The sequence below is a fragment of the Osmerus eperlanus genome, chromosome 8, assembly GCF_963692335.1.
Source record: "Osmerus eperlanus chromosome 8, fOsmEpe2.1, whole genome shotgun sequence".
Classification (NCBI taxonomy): Eukaryota; Metazoa; Chordata; class Actinopteri; order Osmeriformes; family Osmeridae; genus Osmerus; species Osmerus eperlanus.
Window position 1 is genome coordinate 5,181,511 of NC_085025.1, and position 14,694 is coordinate 5,196,204.

The 14,694-nt window shown below is 51.2% G+C and overlaps 1 protein-coding gene across 3 annotated transcripts in view; it reads right to left on the reverse strand.

The window, feature by feature from the left end:
* Positions 1-14,694, reverse strand: part of ryr3 (ryanodine receptor 3) — a 79,465-nt gene that overhangs the window by 24,848 nt on the left and 39,923 nt on the right. For all 3 annotated transcript variants that reach the window (XM_062468581.1, XM_062468579.1, XM_062468582.1), the window contains 19 exons: positions 14,091-14,177; positions 13,695-13,921; positions 12,528-12,740; positions 11,818-12,424; positions 11,468-11,668; positions 9,928-10,030; positions 9,596-9,727; positions 7,312-7,585; positions 7,011-7,125; positions 6,071-6,203; positions 4,246-4,349; positions 3,939-4,074; positions 3,638-3,821; positions 3,409-3,511; positions 2,896-3,016; positions 1,932-2,101; positions 1,344-1,564; positions 701-791; positions 350-490 (listed from right to left, as the gene is read on the reverse strand). In XM_062468581.1, the coding sequence (XP_062324565.1) occupies positions 350-490; positions 701-791; positions 1,344-1,564; positions 1,932-2,101; positions 2,896-3,016; positions 3,409-3,511; positions 3,638-3,821; positions 3,939-4,074; positions 4,246-4,349; positions 6,071-6,203; positions 7,011-7,125; positions 7,312-7,585; positions 9,596-9,727; positions 9,928-10,030; positions 11,468-11,668; positions 11,818-12,424; positions 12,528-12,740; positions 13,695-13,921; positions 14,091-14,177 (3,363 nt within the window). The remainder of the gene's footprint in view (positions 1-349; positions 491-700; positions 792-1,343; positions 1,565-1,931; positions 2,102-2,895; positions 3,017-3,408; positions 3,512-3,637; positions 3,822-3,938; positions 4,075-4,245; positions 4,350-6,070; positions 6,204-7,010; positions 7,126-7,311; positions 7,586-9,595; positions 9,728-9,927; positions 10,031-11,467; positions 11,669-11,817; positions 12,425-12,527; positions 12,741-13,694; positions 13,922-14,090; positions 14,178-14,694) is intronic.

Below are 14,694 nucleotides of genomic sequence, written 5' to 3' on the forward strand. Positions count from 1 at the left end.
TCCCAGGCCTTTTACCATGCCTTCACGTTTCTCTCATTACAACCGCTGCAAGAGCCTCTCCCTGTAGGAGAGCACTCTGGGACAGAGAGGAACTAACAGATACTGACAGGGATGAGGTAGAGCAGGTCGACCCTCAAATCATCAAAATAACCACATGAGTTTTCTTTCAAAAAATCTCAGGAACGCTGACAAACAAACTGACCCAAGACCGACCAGGGAGGAGACCATACATACTGTACACACACAAGGACCAAACTAGACTCCAAATTAAACTTAAACTCAACTCAATCAAGCCACTCACCTCTATTAAATTCAACTCAACTCAGACTGATCTAACTCAAGGCAGTACCTTCTGAGAGAGAGAGTCGAAGATTCCCCAGAAGAGCTTCTTGGTGAGCAGCAGCTCCTCCTCTGAGGCCATGCCGTAGCTGCCCAGCCCCGAGGGCAGGCAGTAGTACTTCCAGCTCTGCTCGTAGTGGTTGGTCAGCAGCTGCACACACAGCAACAACACCAGTTAGGATGTGCTGCCTTTCCCAACCCTCACCGCAGCGGCCCAGGTTTGAATCTGACCTGGGCCCATTTCTGCACACCTTTCCTTCTGTCTCTCTCCTGCCTTTTCCTGTCACCCATAACTACCACCGTCTGATGACAGTGACAGAATCATCTTAAGGAGGAAGACGCAGCGTGTTTGGTGTCTCACCCTGATGGGCATCTGGCAGTACTCGGTAAGTAAGGGCACGTCAAACACCAGACGTCTCAACAGCTGCTGCATCATGGAGGGCCTCAGGTGTCTGGGGAGCAGAGCTGCTACTGTTAGTACACACACTGGTACTGTCAGTACACACACTGGTACTGTCAGTACACACACTGGTACTGTCAGTACACACACTGGTACAGTAAGTACACACACTGGTACAGTTAGCACACACACTGGTACTGTTAGTACACACACTGGTACAGTAAGCACACACACTGGTACAGTTAGCACACACACTGGTACTGTTAGTACACACACTGGTACAGTTAGCACACACACTGGTACTGTTAGTACACACACTGGTACAGTAAGCACACACACTGGTACAGTAAGTACACACACTGGTACAGTAAGTACACACACACTTACTGGTACTGTTAGTACACACAGTCACTGGTATTGTTAATACACACACACACACACAGGTACTGTGAGTACACACACAGTTCCTGGAAAAATGTATTGCATGCCAAGGGCACGAGAGAGTGAGCGGTAGATCCAAGGTCGTCCTCCCGCACATGACGCATGACGACAGGTCACCTGCTCGGTCCAATCAGAGGGCAGAGCCCGGAGCGTCAGGACTTACGAGCAGATGGCCAGCAGACACTCCTCGATGGAGTCTCGCTGGGCCTTGGTGAGTGAGCGGCCCTTGGACAGCCGGTAGATGGTGTGCAGGGTGGAGTCCACCAGCGCCGCAAAGTGCTCCGTGCCGGCGAACAGGGACGCACACCTGGTCAGCAGGGGAAGCATGGCCGTGCCGATGTAGCGGTTCATGGCCAGGGCGGTCTCCGTGGTGCTCAGCACCTCCTGGTGGACGGAGGGAAGAACAGCGGGGCGGCGTCAGGGCGGCTGAGGGAACGTGGGTCATGCGCTGGACGTGTACGGGGACATGTATGTGTTGGGAGGAGTTTAGGAGCTCTTTGATCGAAGAACCCAATAATGATGTGAAAAAATACATAAACTAAATAAGAAAATGATCAAATGAATAAGACAATTCAGAAAATGTCAAACGTAATTTGACGTCATGTGCAGGGCAGTGTCTGAAGCACCGTTATGACAGCGTTATGACAGCGTTATGACAGCGTTATGACAGCGTTGTGACAGCGTTGTGAAAGCGTTAGGACAGCGTGGCGTCGTGCTGTCTGGAGCTGAGGAGTCTCTCCCGGTCACTCACCGTGTCCAGCGAGGCAGACGCCCTGAGGTCGGGAAGGAAGCCCACCTCCAGCAGGTGCAGCAGGAAGCCCTGGTCCTCGATGCCGTACACACGGTCCAGGAACAGCACCATGGGGGCCTTGTGGTCCGGGCAGAAGCTGGCCGACATGTCTGGCTCTGTCACTGTACCATCTGACAGGAGGAGGAGAAGAAGATACTAACTCACTGGAAATTCGATTTAATTCCTTCTTAAAAGGAATAACCTTTTTTAAAGTTATAAAGTTTTGCATAACCATCACCAGCACTTTCTCAAAGTCCACAGAGTGAGGAATGTGGACAGAAAGAAACAGAGCATGAAAAAGGACCATCTTGAAGGACCATCTCAAACCAGGAAAATGTTATAACGTTCAGAAGTCTGATTTCTTAAAGGATTAATTTTAAGCAATAGATTACAGGGGGAGTGTGTGTTCTAAAAAGTCTATTAAGTTCTCTCATGTAAAGTAATGTGAGTTTTCTCATTAAAGTATGTCAAGAGGAAAATCAAACCAGAAAGCTTAATTGGATTTGGAATGGATCCTGAAAAGTTCATATTTGATCATTTTGGGAGTCACTCCACTGACAATATGTCTAGTTGAGTTTATATCTAAACAAACATTTCTACATTAGGCAGAAAATAAAACAGGAAAGACCTTATCCAAGGCTGAAGTGTTTTTTCTTCTTCTATGGTAACAGAAATAATAATGAGCAGAAATCTACTTTACGAGGTCACAAGCTGTGAGCAAACTGCACAACCACCGTGATTTAGCTCCTTTAAGCTTAAACACATCAAGCATCTCTGCCCAAGGATGACTTGCAGAAGAATCTATCAATATAATTTACCCAGCCCTCTCTACACTGTTTCACACTGGGTGGATAAGCAGTCGTATGTGGGTCTACTGAGGGCTGGTTCTCCAGCCTGCCTGCCGGCCAGCAGAGGCAGTCCACACCTTTGTTGACCACGGGCATCTTGAGGGGAATGCTGATGATCCCCACCAGGTCGGAGGTGGGCACCAGGGAGCGCAGGATGGCCCGGATACGCAGGGCCTCCCCTTTCCCCTTGTTGATGAGCTGGGAGGGGGAGAGACACGGAGTGAGTGAGAACGAGACAGTAAGAGACAGAGAGAGAGAGAGAGACAGAGAGAGAGAGAGAGAGAGAGAGAGAGAGACAGAGGGAAGGAGAGAGACAGAGAGAGGAAGAGAGAGAGAGAGAGAGAGAGAGAGAGAGAGAGAGACAGAGGGAAGGAGAGAGACAGAGAGAGGAAGAGAGAGAGAGAGAGAGAGAGAGAGAGAGAGAGAGAGAGAGAGAGAGAGAGAGAGAGGGAAGGAGAGAGACAGAGAGAGGAAGAGAGAGAGAGAGAGAGAGAGGAAGAGAGAGAGAGAGAGAGAGAGAGAGAGGAAGAGGGAAGGAGAGAGAGAGGGGACGAGAGAGGGAGAGAGAGGAAAGAGAGATGTGGACTCACATGCATCTCTGGGGCGCAGCGTCCCAGCAGGTCAATCAGAGCAGAGTAGAAGGACATGATGGCATTGCCCATGTGAGCCACCTCCTCCTCCTCCTCACCCGGCCTGGGGAGAAGACAGGGATGAAGGTACAGTTAGAAAGACATGGCTGACTGGCTTCCTTGGTGTCTCACTGTCATTTATTATATGTATATGTATCATATACATATGTATATGAGGGGGGGGGATTACCCAGAGGTGAGTCCTGAGTCAGCGCTGGGAAGGTCCAGGGCTGGGTCCTCAGAGATGGTGATGGCTTCCTGCATGGCAGCCAACAGGCCGTTACCTCCCTCTCCTCTAAGGGCGGGGCCAAAACACTCTGGCCGACGAATCAGCAGCTTCACCACCACGTTAGAGTTCTCCTCAACACTCTCCCCTAGACGCACACATCATAAATCAACAACCTGCCCTAACTCAAACCCTGCTAAATGAACCAAATGTGAATGTAACCTTGTCGTACTGGCTCTTCAGAACCCCCTGCACCCAGGCCTACCGTTGGAGAAGACAGCGAACCGCAGGAAGGACAGATAACGCTCTCCTTCTATAGGGTTCCAGCCGATGTCAGGGTAGCCCTTAGCAACCAGCATGGCACAGCTCTGCAGCCCACAGCCTGCCAGGTACATCACCACCTACACACACACACACACACACACAACATACACACGTACGATACGCACATACACACTACTGTTATAAATCCTCCCCCAGCCTTGCCATGGCTTGAGAGCACCCTCTAGCTAGCTTGTTCCTGGAGTGTCCACCAGGTGGCGTGGTGCTGAAGCGGGGTGTGACCTTCCTACCTTCTCCAGGTCGGGCTCCTCCAGTTCCAGGGCCAGGCCGTTGTTGTCCATCACTGAGGACGCAGCCACGTCCAGAGGAGTGGAGCCTCTCATGGCGGGAGAAGCTGCAAGCCCACACACACACACACCACACACACACACACACACACACACACACACACACACACACACACACACACACACACACACACACACCACACCACACACACACACACACAATCATCAGATTAACATTTAGTCACAATTACTTTACCCAGTTTTCCCCTGCTCCCAGCAGATGGCAGTCTCTCTCCAGGAATTACACCCTCCTAAACCATCCTGCCAACATCCACGGACCCGGAGATCAATCCTGATTCACTTCCAGATCCAGGATCAACGATCCAGTCCCTCTCTATCAGACATGGGAGTCGATGGGTAAAAGTATGCAGGAGGCGAGCATTAACCTAATGAAAAAGTCGGGCCAACGTCTGCACGCTGACACGGCATAGTTTGACTATGTTAAATCTGCAGCAGCGCAACATCGGGGCTGATCAGGAGAGGATATAGGTCTGGCATTGGTAGGGCATAGTTTCATTATATGTGGGTCCCCTGTCTGTGGGTCCTGGGTGGGAGGTATGTTGTGGGTGAGCGAGGTGTGCTGTGGGTGTGGGTGAGCGAGGTGTGCTGTGGGTGTGGGTGAGCGAGGTGTGCTGTGGGTGAGCGAGGTGTGGTGTGGGTGAGCGAGGTGTGCTGTGGGTGAGCGAGGTGTGGTGTGGGTGAGCGAGGTGTGGTGTGGGTGAGCGAGGTGTGCTGTGGGTGTGGGTGAGCGAGGTGTGCTGTGGGTGTGGGTGAGCGAGGTGTGCTGTGGGTGTGGGTGAGCGAGGTGTGCTGTGGGTGTGGGTGAGCGAGGTGTGGTGTGGGTGAGCGAGGTGTGCTGTGGGTGTGGGTGAGCAAGGTGTGGTGTGGGTGAGCGAGGTGTGCTGTGGGTGTGGGTGAGCGAGGTGTGGTGTGGGTGAGCGAGGTGTGCTGTGGGTGAGCGAGGTGTGGTGTGGGTGAGCGAGGTGTGCTGTGGGTGAGCGAGGTGTGGTGTGGGTGAGCGAGGTGTGCTGTGGGTGAGCGAGGTGTGCTGTGGGTGAGCGAGGTGTGGTGTGGGTGAGCGAGGTGTGGTGTGGGTGAGTGGGTGAGCGAGGTGTGGTGTGGGTGAGCGAGGTGTGGTGTGGGTGAGCGAGGTGTGGTGTGGGTGAGTGGGTGAGCGAGGTGTGGTGTGGGTGAGCGAGGTGTGGTGTGGGTGAGCGAGGTGTGCTGTGGGTGAGCGAGATGTGCTGTGGGTGAGCGAGGTGTGCTGTGTGTGGGAAATCTCCTTGTTCACTCTGCTGTGCCTCACAGTCCTAATCCCAGTGACTCATCGTTCCATGCCCTGAATTCTAAAAGAAAATCAGAATCTCCCTCTCTTGGTCTCTCCTTCATCCCCTCCCACCACAGAAAGGGGTTGTGTGTGTCATCCTCCAGTCTGTCCACCCTCCTCTCCTTCAGCTTTAACTTCCCTCCTTTCACAGTTCCCTCTCTCTCTGTCTCTGTGTCTCTCTGTGTCTCTCTCTCTGTGTCTCTCTCTGTGTCTCTCTCTGTGTCTCTCTCTCTGTCTCTCTCTCTGTGTCTCTCTCTGTCTCTCTCTCTCTGTCTCTCTCTCTGTCTCTCTCTCTCTCTATTGTTCTGGAAACAATAAATCCCTAACATGGGTGGTTGATGACCTGCAACTGAAACACAACTATCCTGGATCTGACCCGACTTAGCCAAGACCCTGGTGAGCAGTGACCCGTGACGCCTCCATCACATCTCTGTGACCCACCCAGGCCGACGCTACTGTTCTCCAGCAGGTAGCTGAGGTGGTCGAACATGGCCTTCTGGTTCTGACGGCTGATCCGACAGAAGTAGCACAGGAAGCGACAGCAGCTGGCCACCATCTTGGGGAACGTGATTTCCTGCGGAGGGCGGAGGAGAGACCACAGTCAGGTTTCACCTGCGTTTGTTCACTGCGTTTGAGCGGCAGGTTCAAAGCAGCGCTGAGGGACCGCACAGCGGATGGCCCACCGGTGAAACTATTAGGATGTTAAGCTAAAATGGCATCTTAAGTTGAGCAACATCATGAGATATTCTGAGGTAAGAACCTGTGACTGTAAATATTACTAGTCACTCGGTAAGGACAGAAAACCTGACTCTTACACACATACAGGCCATGCTGACAGAGCTTCTACCAGGCCCTGTAAGGAGAACCGGACAGATCGGATAGCAGCCAACAGGGCAGGAATTTGTGTAACTGACTACGTGGTGAGATTGCTACAGGCTGGAAGGCCTGCGGTCTGTCCGTCAGTCTGGCTGGGGTTGCCCCCGTCATGGGTCTTGTTCATGGTTGGCACGGAGACTGGCGCTAAATCACACCCTCCTCTCAGAGGATAGCCCAAAAAGGCCTGGCATGGGAGCCCTTGCCCCCCCCCCCCACCCCCCAGTTCTCCCTTACCACCTCCCACCTCACACACACACCTCTTTCCCTAATCACTCACCGCGCCCCCTCATAAACAGGGCCATATGGCACAATAATAAAGGCTAATAAGCATTTTTTTCTGCTGCCCACTTTTCCCCCCCAGATGTCCTATAAATAAAGGATTCATTAGATACTGGAAACGCCAGCCTTCCAAGACTCATACCTGGGTCTAACTCAGTGGTATAGAATTTCACAGACTAAGAGATTGCGGGTTCAAATCCCCCTGTGTGCATAAGTGTCTACATACCTGAGACTTGTCTCCTCCCAGGACATTGACCATCACCTCCATGACGGTCTCATGCATGCCCAGCACGCGCATCAGATTAGGGTGCTGGTAAAACACCTTGTTGTTCATGATGTCCCTACGAACAACCAAGATTAACATCAGGTTAGGGTGCTGCTTGAACATAATATAAGAACATAGATGAACAGAATTCCAATGTAACTGTGATTGTTACAAAAGCTAAATAAACTTGTCACTTCTTGGAAAAAAATATGCTCCGGCTGAACTGAACGCTACACGCCAAAACCAAAACATTCTCTCTCACCCCAGCCCGTCGATCATCAGCTTCTCCTCCACCTTGCCCATGCGCACGGACAGCAGAGAGCGGATCTGGCCCAGGGACGCCAGCAGGTTGATGGCGTCCTGGATGGACGCCGCAGAGATGGTGTAGCTCTTCCTGAGCGCTCGGAGCAGCTCCCCGATGCCGTCGTACTGGCGCCGTAGCAGGCTGAACATCTTCCTGACCAGCTGCGGGTCCTGGATCATGCACTCCTGCGCCCAGCTGGCCATGGTCTGGGAGATCAGCTCCTTCAGGTTGGCTGCACACACACACACACACACACACACACACAAGGTTCAGGGTTTTGCGTTGACTCGTCCGCATGGATTCAACTGTGAGACTAGCGAGGTTAGTGGTGTTGCTTGTTGTAGCGAGGGGCTTAAGACTGGTGAAAAGTCATGCAAGAGGGTTGGGCTGCTTTCATTCCAGGTGTTCTACTGTATTCTCTTCTATTCTTTTCTGTTTGGTTGTATTGCACAGTTCTGCGTGCACGCCAGTAGACCTGCAGTCGGCTAGTGATGAACGACCACAAACACGATCGATAAACCATCTGTCCGTGATAGCGACGGCCGCAAGCACAACGGAATGGAGCAGAACCCTTCAACAGACATGTTTTTTGGGAAGCAAATCTGACAAGTTACACCTTTTGTCTGACAAGAGGTATAACTACACCTGTTGCCTCTATCCCCTGGAATGAACAAGACAATATCTTAACATGGTAAGTGAATTTACCGGGACACGAGTGACAAGGGAAAAGAGATGGTGTTTTGCCTCCAGGGCCAGGAGAGTGATGGTATTGTGTTTGCGGTCAGCTGACTAAGCAGTTTGTGGTTTTTATATTACAGTACGTCCTCAGGAAAAATCAATACACACACGTTCTCTCTCTCACACACGCACACACACCTTCACACACACACACTCTCTCACACACTGTGACCCGTTTATTGCTTATGTAGTCGTAGCTTATAGTGTGATTTAATTTGATCTCACATGTCAAAGTTGACATATACAACACAAGCCATTGAGCTCCCTTGAGCTCCTAAACACACTACAAACAGCACAGACACGCACAAACACACACACAATACATTTACAGAGACTAAGATGGACTAGGAGACATTATGTGGCATTAGATTACAGTTATACTAGTGCTATTACGTATTACAATCCATCCCTCTTAAGTGTAGCATATTTAAAGGGTAGCTCTATTAAATATGTCAAATTCAAACTATAATACATTCTCATTACTGTGTGTGTGTGTGTGTGTGTATGCATGTGGGTATATGCATACATACAAGAGTTTAGCTTGAATGCACGTTTGTATTTATGTGCGTGTACTGTAGTGTGTGTGTGTGTGTGTGTGTGAGCTTGCGCTTTGTAGATTTACGAGCAGTGGACAGACTCCATCATGGCTGCGTTCAGTTGTTTTTCCTCCTTCTCCTCCTCCTCCTCTGCAGTAAATAATAGCTGCCTGTTGCGGAACTCTCTACAGACACATCAGCCAGGCCTCTCTCTGGTCTAACAGACAGACTACCTAGTGGGGCAGGACTCCTTCATTCTCATCTCCAACTTCCCGTAAAGGTCCTCATTAGGCAGCGGAGCAGGTGCCTGATCAGAATGTGAAGTGTTTCCCATTAGCGACTCTTCCTGAGTAGGTATCAGACGCTTTTAATTTCCGTTTAAGAGCGGACCGATAGATCGTCCCAGTGTGGGGTACAGAGTACATGTAACTTTTAATTGCCTTTCAAACACTGAAGTTGGAGAACAAACAGCGACCTCAGGGAAAACTGGCCAATCTGTTCATTCACCATCAGCAGATGTGGGTACATTAATGCTCTCCCCTGTGGGCTCGTCACTTGGTTTTGGTCCGCTAGCAAGTCAATACTGAATACTAAACTTGTAAGACGAGGAAACAAGGTCTGCGCACGTTAGATAACATCCTGGGGTTCCTGGAGTGTTTTTATTGGGGAACTTTAACGTACGGGTCAAGATCTGCTTCGACATCCACCACAGCATTGGCTGGGTGATGTGAGACGTCTCTAGCTCTCTGCCCCATCTGTGAGTTAACGAGTATCCATTCACTGAGGAGGACAATACCTGTAGCTAGAGCAGTATTGTGTAACACCTGTAGCTAGAGCAGTATTGTGTAACACCTGTAGCTAAGCTGTCACAGGTTCGACTGCCACTCCCCCTTTATCTTTGTCTCCTTGATAAATGCATGATTGTGATTGGCTGGGTTATCAGCCAGTGGCGCGAGCGTGAGTCGTACTGGGAGGGGCTTCCTCCTCTGGGTGATCCTCCTCTGCCTTCTGAGGCTGGCCTTTGATCTTGTAGAGCAGCGCCAGCAGGCGGCCCTTGATAGACGTGTCCTGCTCCTCCTCTTCCTCCTCCATCGGGATGCCTGCACACACACAGACACACACACACACACACACACACACACACACACATACATACATACATACATACAAGTACACACACAACAATGTTATTTTTCAGAGGCCAAGCAGACATGTGCTGTGGGAGTAGGTATGGGTGGAGGCAGGGAGTGTGTGTGCGTGTAGCATGTGTGTGGTGTGTGTGTGGTGTGTGTGTGTGTACCGCAGTGCAGACGCAGCTCGTTGTGGAAGGAGGAGAGTTCTTCTTGGATGTCCTCAGGACAGGGGCAGTCCTCCCCAGCACTGAAGTTCAACAGGATGTTAATCTGAGGGAGAGAGGGAGGTGGTTAGATGGACGGGGAGGAGGGAGGGAGGGTAAGGAGATGGATGGGAAGGAGAGAGATCTTAAATTAGACAGAGACACAGAGAGAAAGAGTGAGAGTAAGTGTGTGTGATGGAGAGACAGAGAGTGAGAGAGAGTACATGAGAGAATCAAAAACGACAGCTGAGGCCTTCGGGCTTGGCAGCATCATTATTCTGCGTTGCCCCCACCAGCAGATCCACTTTAGATGTCTGTGGTGCTGGAGGGTTCACCCGTGTGCCGCTCAGATAGCGCGTGTTTGATCACTGAAGATGAGGGTGTTCTGGATACTTCCATTTCCCTCCCTTGGGAGGGAAATGGATGCTGTTTTAGGAGGAGATAGCTCACCGCCAACAGGCTGGAGGCTTTACCAAACACGGTGTGGATGAACACTGATGCAGACTGAGCATGAAACTGGGCTGAGCGTGAAAGTGGACTGTTCCATGAGTGTACACGTGTTCCGGCTGGGCAAATAAGCAGCCCACTGCAGCCCGATTCTGAGTGCGCTTCTTGAGGAAGACTGATGAAATGCAGGGGTTTGGGGAGAAATGTTGTGGGAGTACACCAGAGCCAGGCAGCGCAGGGCAGCGCAGGGCAGCGCTGATCTCTGAGAAGAGGAAGAGGATGCTGCACTTCCTGTTCTCTGTCGATGCCCTGCATCAAGCCCTCTGCCCTGCATCAAGCTGCTGTACGAACAAAGCATCCAGTGTAAATACTCATGTATACTTCCATATATGTGAAGGTTTCCTAAGGTCAGCAGCGTTACTGCGGACCAACCAGCACCCAGTAAGGACTGAGGGTGAATCAGAGAGGACAGGGTTGACCCTGGGGGCAACCAGGGGGAGGGGGGGGAGGGTGTTTGCAAGAGATTAGTCCAACATATGCTGTGAGAAAGAGAACCTGCTCAGAGGGATATTTTGGTCAGAGGGGTGAAAAGACGCCACAGGCATCTGTCTGACCATGTGATTTAGGAGTGCACCAGAGGGCCTCACACTCTCCCAGAACCCTGGTATTTTGGGAGATCACACTAGTCAGGAGCTTTGGATCTTGTTTATTCCAGGGACTGCAGTTGTTGCATCGCTTATTTTGAAAGTTACACAGGATCGTGCTTCTTTAGGGTGCATACAGTACACCACCTTACCGTGACAATGGGGTGTTTTAATACTAGGACTCCTCAGTATGAACAACGCCCACCCACGAATTGCTAGTTTTTTATTTTATTATTAGTATATTTGTATTTATGTGAAGAAACTGACCTGGACTTTTCACTTCTATTTTACAAGCGGTGTGTATGAGAGGTGGTGGTGGTGTGCGTGAGTCAGAGGAGCTCAGGTTCTGCCCCCGGAGAGGGCAATCGAGACGAGCCCCACAGACGAGACCCGTGTCCCAGCGTGCACCTCACCTGTTCCTGAGGAGGCGAGCGGAACTCCTTGGTCTTCTTGGCGGTGACGGCGGCCGACATGTTGAGGGCCAGCATCAGCTCGTTGTAGCGGAACTTCTGGTTGAACTGCAGCTTGGAGACGAAGTGGTCGGAGAAGGAGACGATGGCCTCGATCCGCTGCTTCAGCTCACAGTCGCAGAAGTAGTGCAGCAGGTCGCACATCTGCACAAGCAGAGGTCACATGTGTGAGGTGGTTCTGTGTGTGTGTATACACGTGTGTGTGTGTGTGTATACACGTGTGTGTGTGTGTGTGTGTACTATTCATGTGTGAGCGTGTGAATGAATGTGTGTTTCTCTCTCTCTCTCCCCACCTGTCGTTTCACCGACTCTGGCAGCGTCTTCCCCAGCAGTCCGTTCATGGGCGGCTTGGCCTCCTTCACCTCCTCCTCCCCCGCCTCCACGGCCTTCTCCTCGTTACTGCTCACCTCCTCCTTCTCCCCGCCCGCGGCCCCCTCCTCCGCCGCCGCCTCCTCCTCCGCCGGCTCCCCGAACACCATGGGGTCTATCAGCAGGAGGATGCGGCCCACCTCCTCGCTGGTCAGGACCCCCATGATCAGCAGGGTCCCGATGAGCTTCAGGATGGGGACGAACTGGTACTCCACGCTGCCCCCTACAGGGTCTCTGATATGGGGGCCCCCGCCCTGCACGGCCTCCGTCAGCATGCTGATGGCCTTCTCCTTCAGCGCGCCCAGCGGGATCTGGGGGCTGTGCAGGAGCTGCTGGCGCTTGATGGTGATGAAGCAGGGCGGGGTGAAGTTCAGCTGGGGTTTGAGGGAGGTGCTGAGGCCCACGCCGGGGAGGGAGTGACGCTTGGACTCGTCCGGGAAGAGCTTGATGGAGCGGGTCTCGTCCGTGACGGGGATGATGAACTCGTTGTTCATCATGAGGCGCGAGTCCTTGGCTGTCTCCAGGTGGATGCTGCAGACGAGGAGAGATGGGATCGGTTACTGTTGTACTGTCTCATCATCATCATCGTCATCATCATCGTCATCACATCTCCGGTGTGTCATGTAACACTCACCTGATGAGCACGTCATAGAAGCCTTCTCGCAGCATGCCAGACAGGTATTGGTTGTCGATGGTGTAGAGGAGCTGTGATTGGTCCAGGTGGCTGCAGAGGGCGTGTGCCACGCGGGTGTTGCCCAGGGCGCAGAGGGCACAGTACAGCTTCAGGGTGTGGTGGTGGAAGGTCCTCAGGTCCTCCAGTTCAGACAGCTCCATAATATCCAGACATCTAAGAGAGAGAGAGAGAGAGAGAGAGAGAGATGGGATCGGTTACTGTTGTACTGTCTCATCATCATCATCATCATCGTCATGATGTAACAAAAAATGTAACAAATAGAGAGAGACTGGTTTATTTATTGGGAGAAAAACCTAACTGCTGTATTTTAGCAGCAAAGTATGTATCAGCCTGTCATGGCCTTAGAGAAAGCCGCAATGAGGACAATTTATAATATGGCAAACATAACATGTTTTAATTTTTGTTTTAATATTTTGTTTAAATGTTACTGTAATTTTTCAGAATTTCAAATTTAGTATTAGATTTTTACTATTATTATTATCATTATATAACCTGTATGTGCGTATGTATGTATATGTATAGGTATATGCGTGTGTATATATACGTGTGGGTGTGTATACATGTGTGTATGCGTATACATATATATATGTATATATACATGTGTGTGTGTATCTATTTACTTATTTATACCGATTATTTGGCAACATTAATAATATACCAACTTGAATAATAATAACATGGATACAAGTTGTACACCTGTGTGGTGTAGATACACTGTATATGTTAAACTGCCGTGTGTGTCTCTGTATGTGAGTGTGTGAAATATAAGTATATATAAGGCCATGATTTACATTGATTAATATTTCTGTAATTCTACCGTTGCTTTGGCAATATGAACAATTGTTGTTTTCATGCCAATAAAGCCCTTTGAACTGAACTGAACTGAGAGAGAGAGAGAGAGAGAGAGAGAGAGAGAGAGAGAGAGAGAGAGAGAGAGAGAGAGAGAGAGAGAGAGAGAGAGAGGGGAAGAGAGAGAGAGAGAGAGAGAGAGAGAGAGAGAGAGAGAGAGAGAGGGGAAGAGAGAGAGATATAGAATGGACAAGTTGGGAGTCTGTTCTCCTCTGGGATGTGGACAGTACCCCTGCGCACGCACACACGCACACACACCTGTTCTCCTCCGGGATGTGGACGGCCAGCATCTGCAGGGGCTCCAGACACTGGACTACCCAGCCGTGTCGCTCGCTGACCCGGGCCGTGTCCACTGTGAGGAAGGTGTTGGGCATGCGGCTCCACAGCACCGCCACGATGGTCTGGATGTCCAGCCGAGGGGGGCACTGGGGCACCGGGTTCCTCAGCTCGCTCTTAAAGATGGCCGACGACAGGGGCATGGCGTCCTGGACACAGACACAGACAGAGGCACGGGGCACAGCTCAGATGAGGTCATCGTGAACTCGCTCGGTTAAGCTGCGCCGATTGGGACAGTCACCCTTTGGTAGGATGATACATAACTTGTTTTTGTTGTATCAGCACTGCAAATAGATGAGGAGTGGTTAAACAACGAACCTTGATCTTGACGAACTCAAACTGGAAGAGGTTGGCACTGGTGGGTCGGACAAACACTGCTGGGAAGAGCTTGCTATTTGGCTCCACCTGGACACAGAAACACACAATGTCAACAACGCCAGCCCTGCCGCCGACTCTACAAACATTACCTGGTCAATAAAAAGAGTTTGCAGTGACAGAGCTGCTAGAGAGGGGCAGCAGGCCAGACACGCAGTGTCTTCAAAATCGACCAATCAATCGTCACACTCTATGCAGCTCAGGCACCGAGACAGCCAGCACATCTCCCTGTCCATGTGGCTCTGAGGAAATGACAGCAGTCAGGGTGCTACGAGGTCCGGTCTGCAGTCAGACAGAATGGATTGTGAGGGGTTTTAAATGCCTCTCTGATGCCTCTCAGCTTGTGCATCAATGCCAAGCAGGGGGAGGCAGAGGGAGGCAGGGGGGCAGGGGGAGGCAGGGGGGCAGGGGGAGGCAGGGGGAGGCAGGGCCAGGGTTCTGACGCAGGGAGGAGTAAAAACCTTTTCATCAGGGTAAGAGCCCTCCTATTTCCTCAGAGGGACTATCCTTTAAGAGGCCAATCCACTTCAGAGGCAGAGGCAGAGAG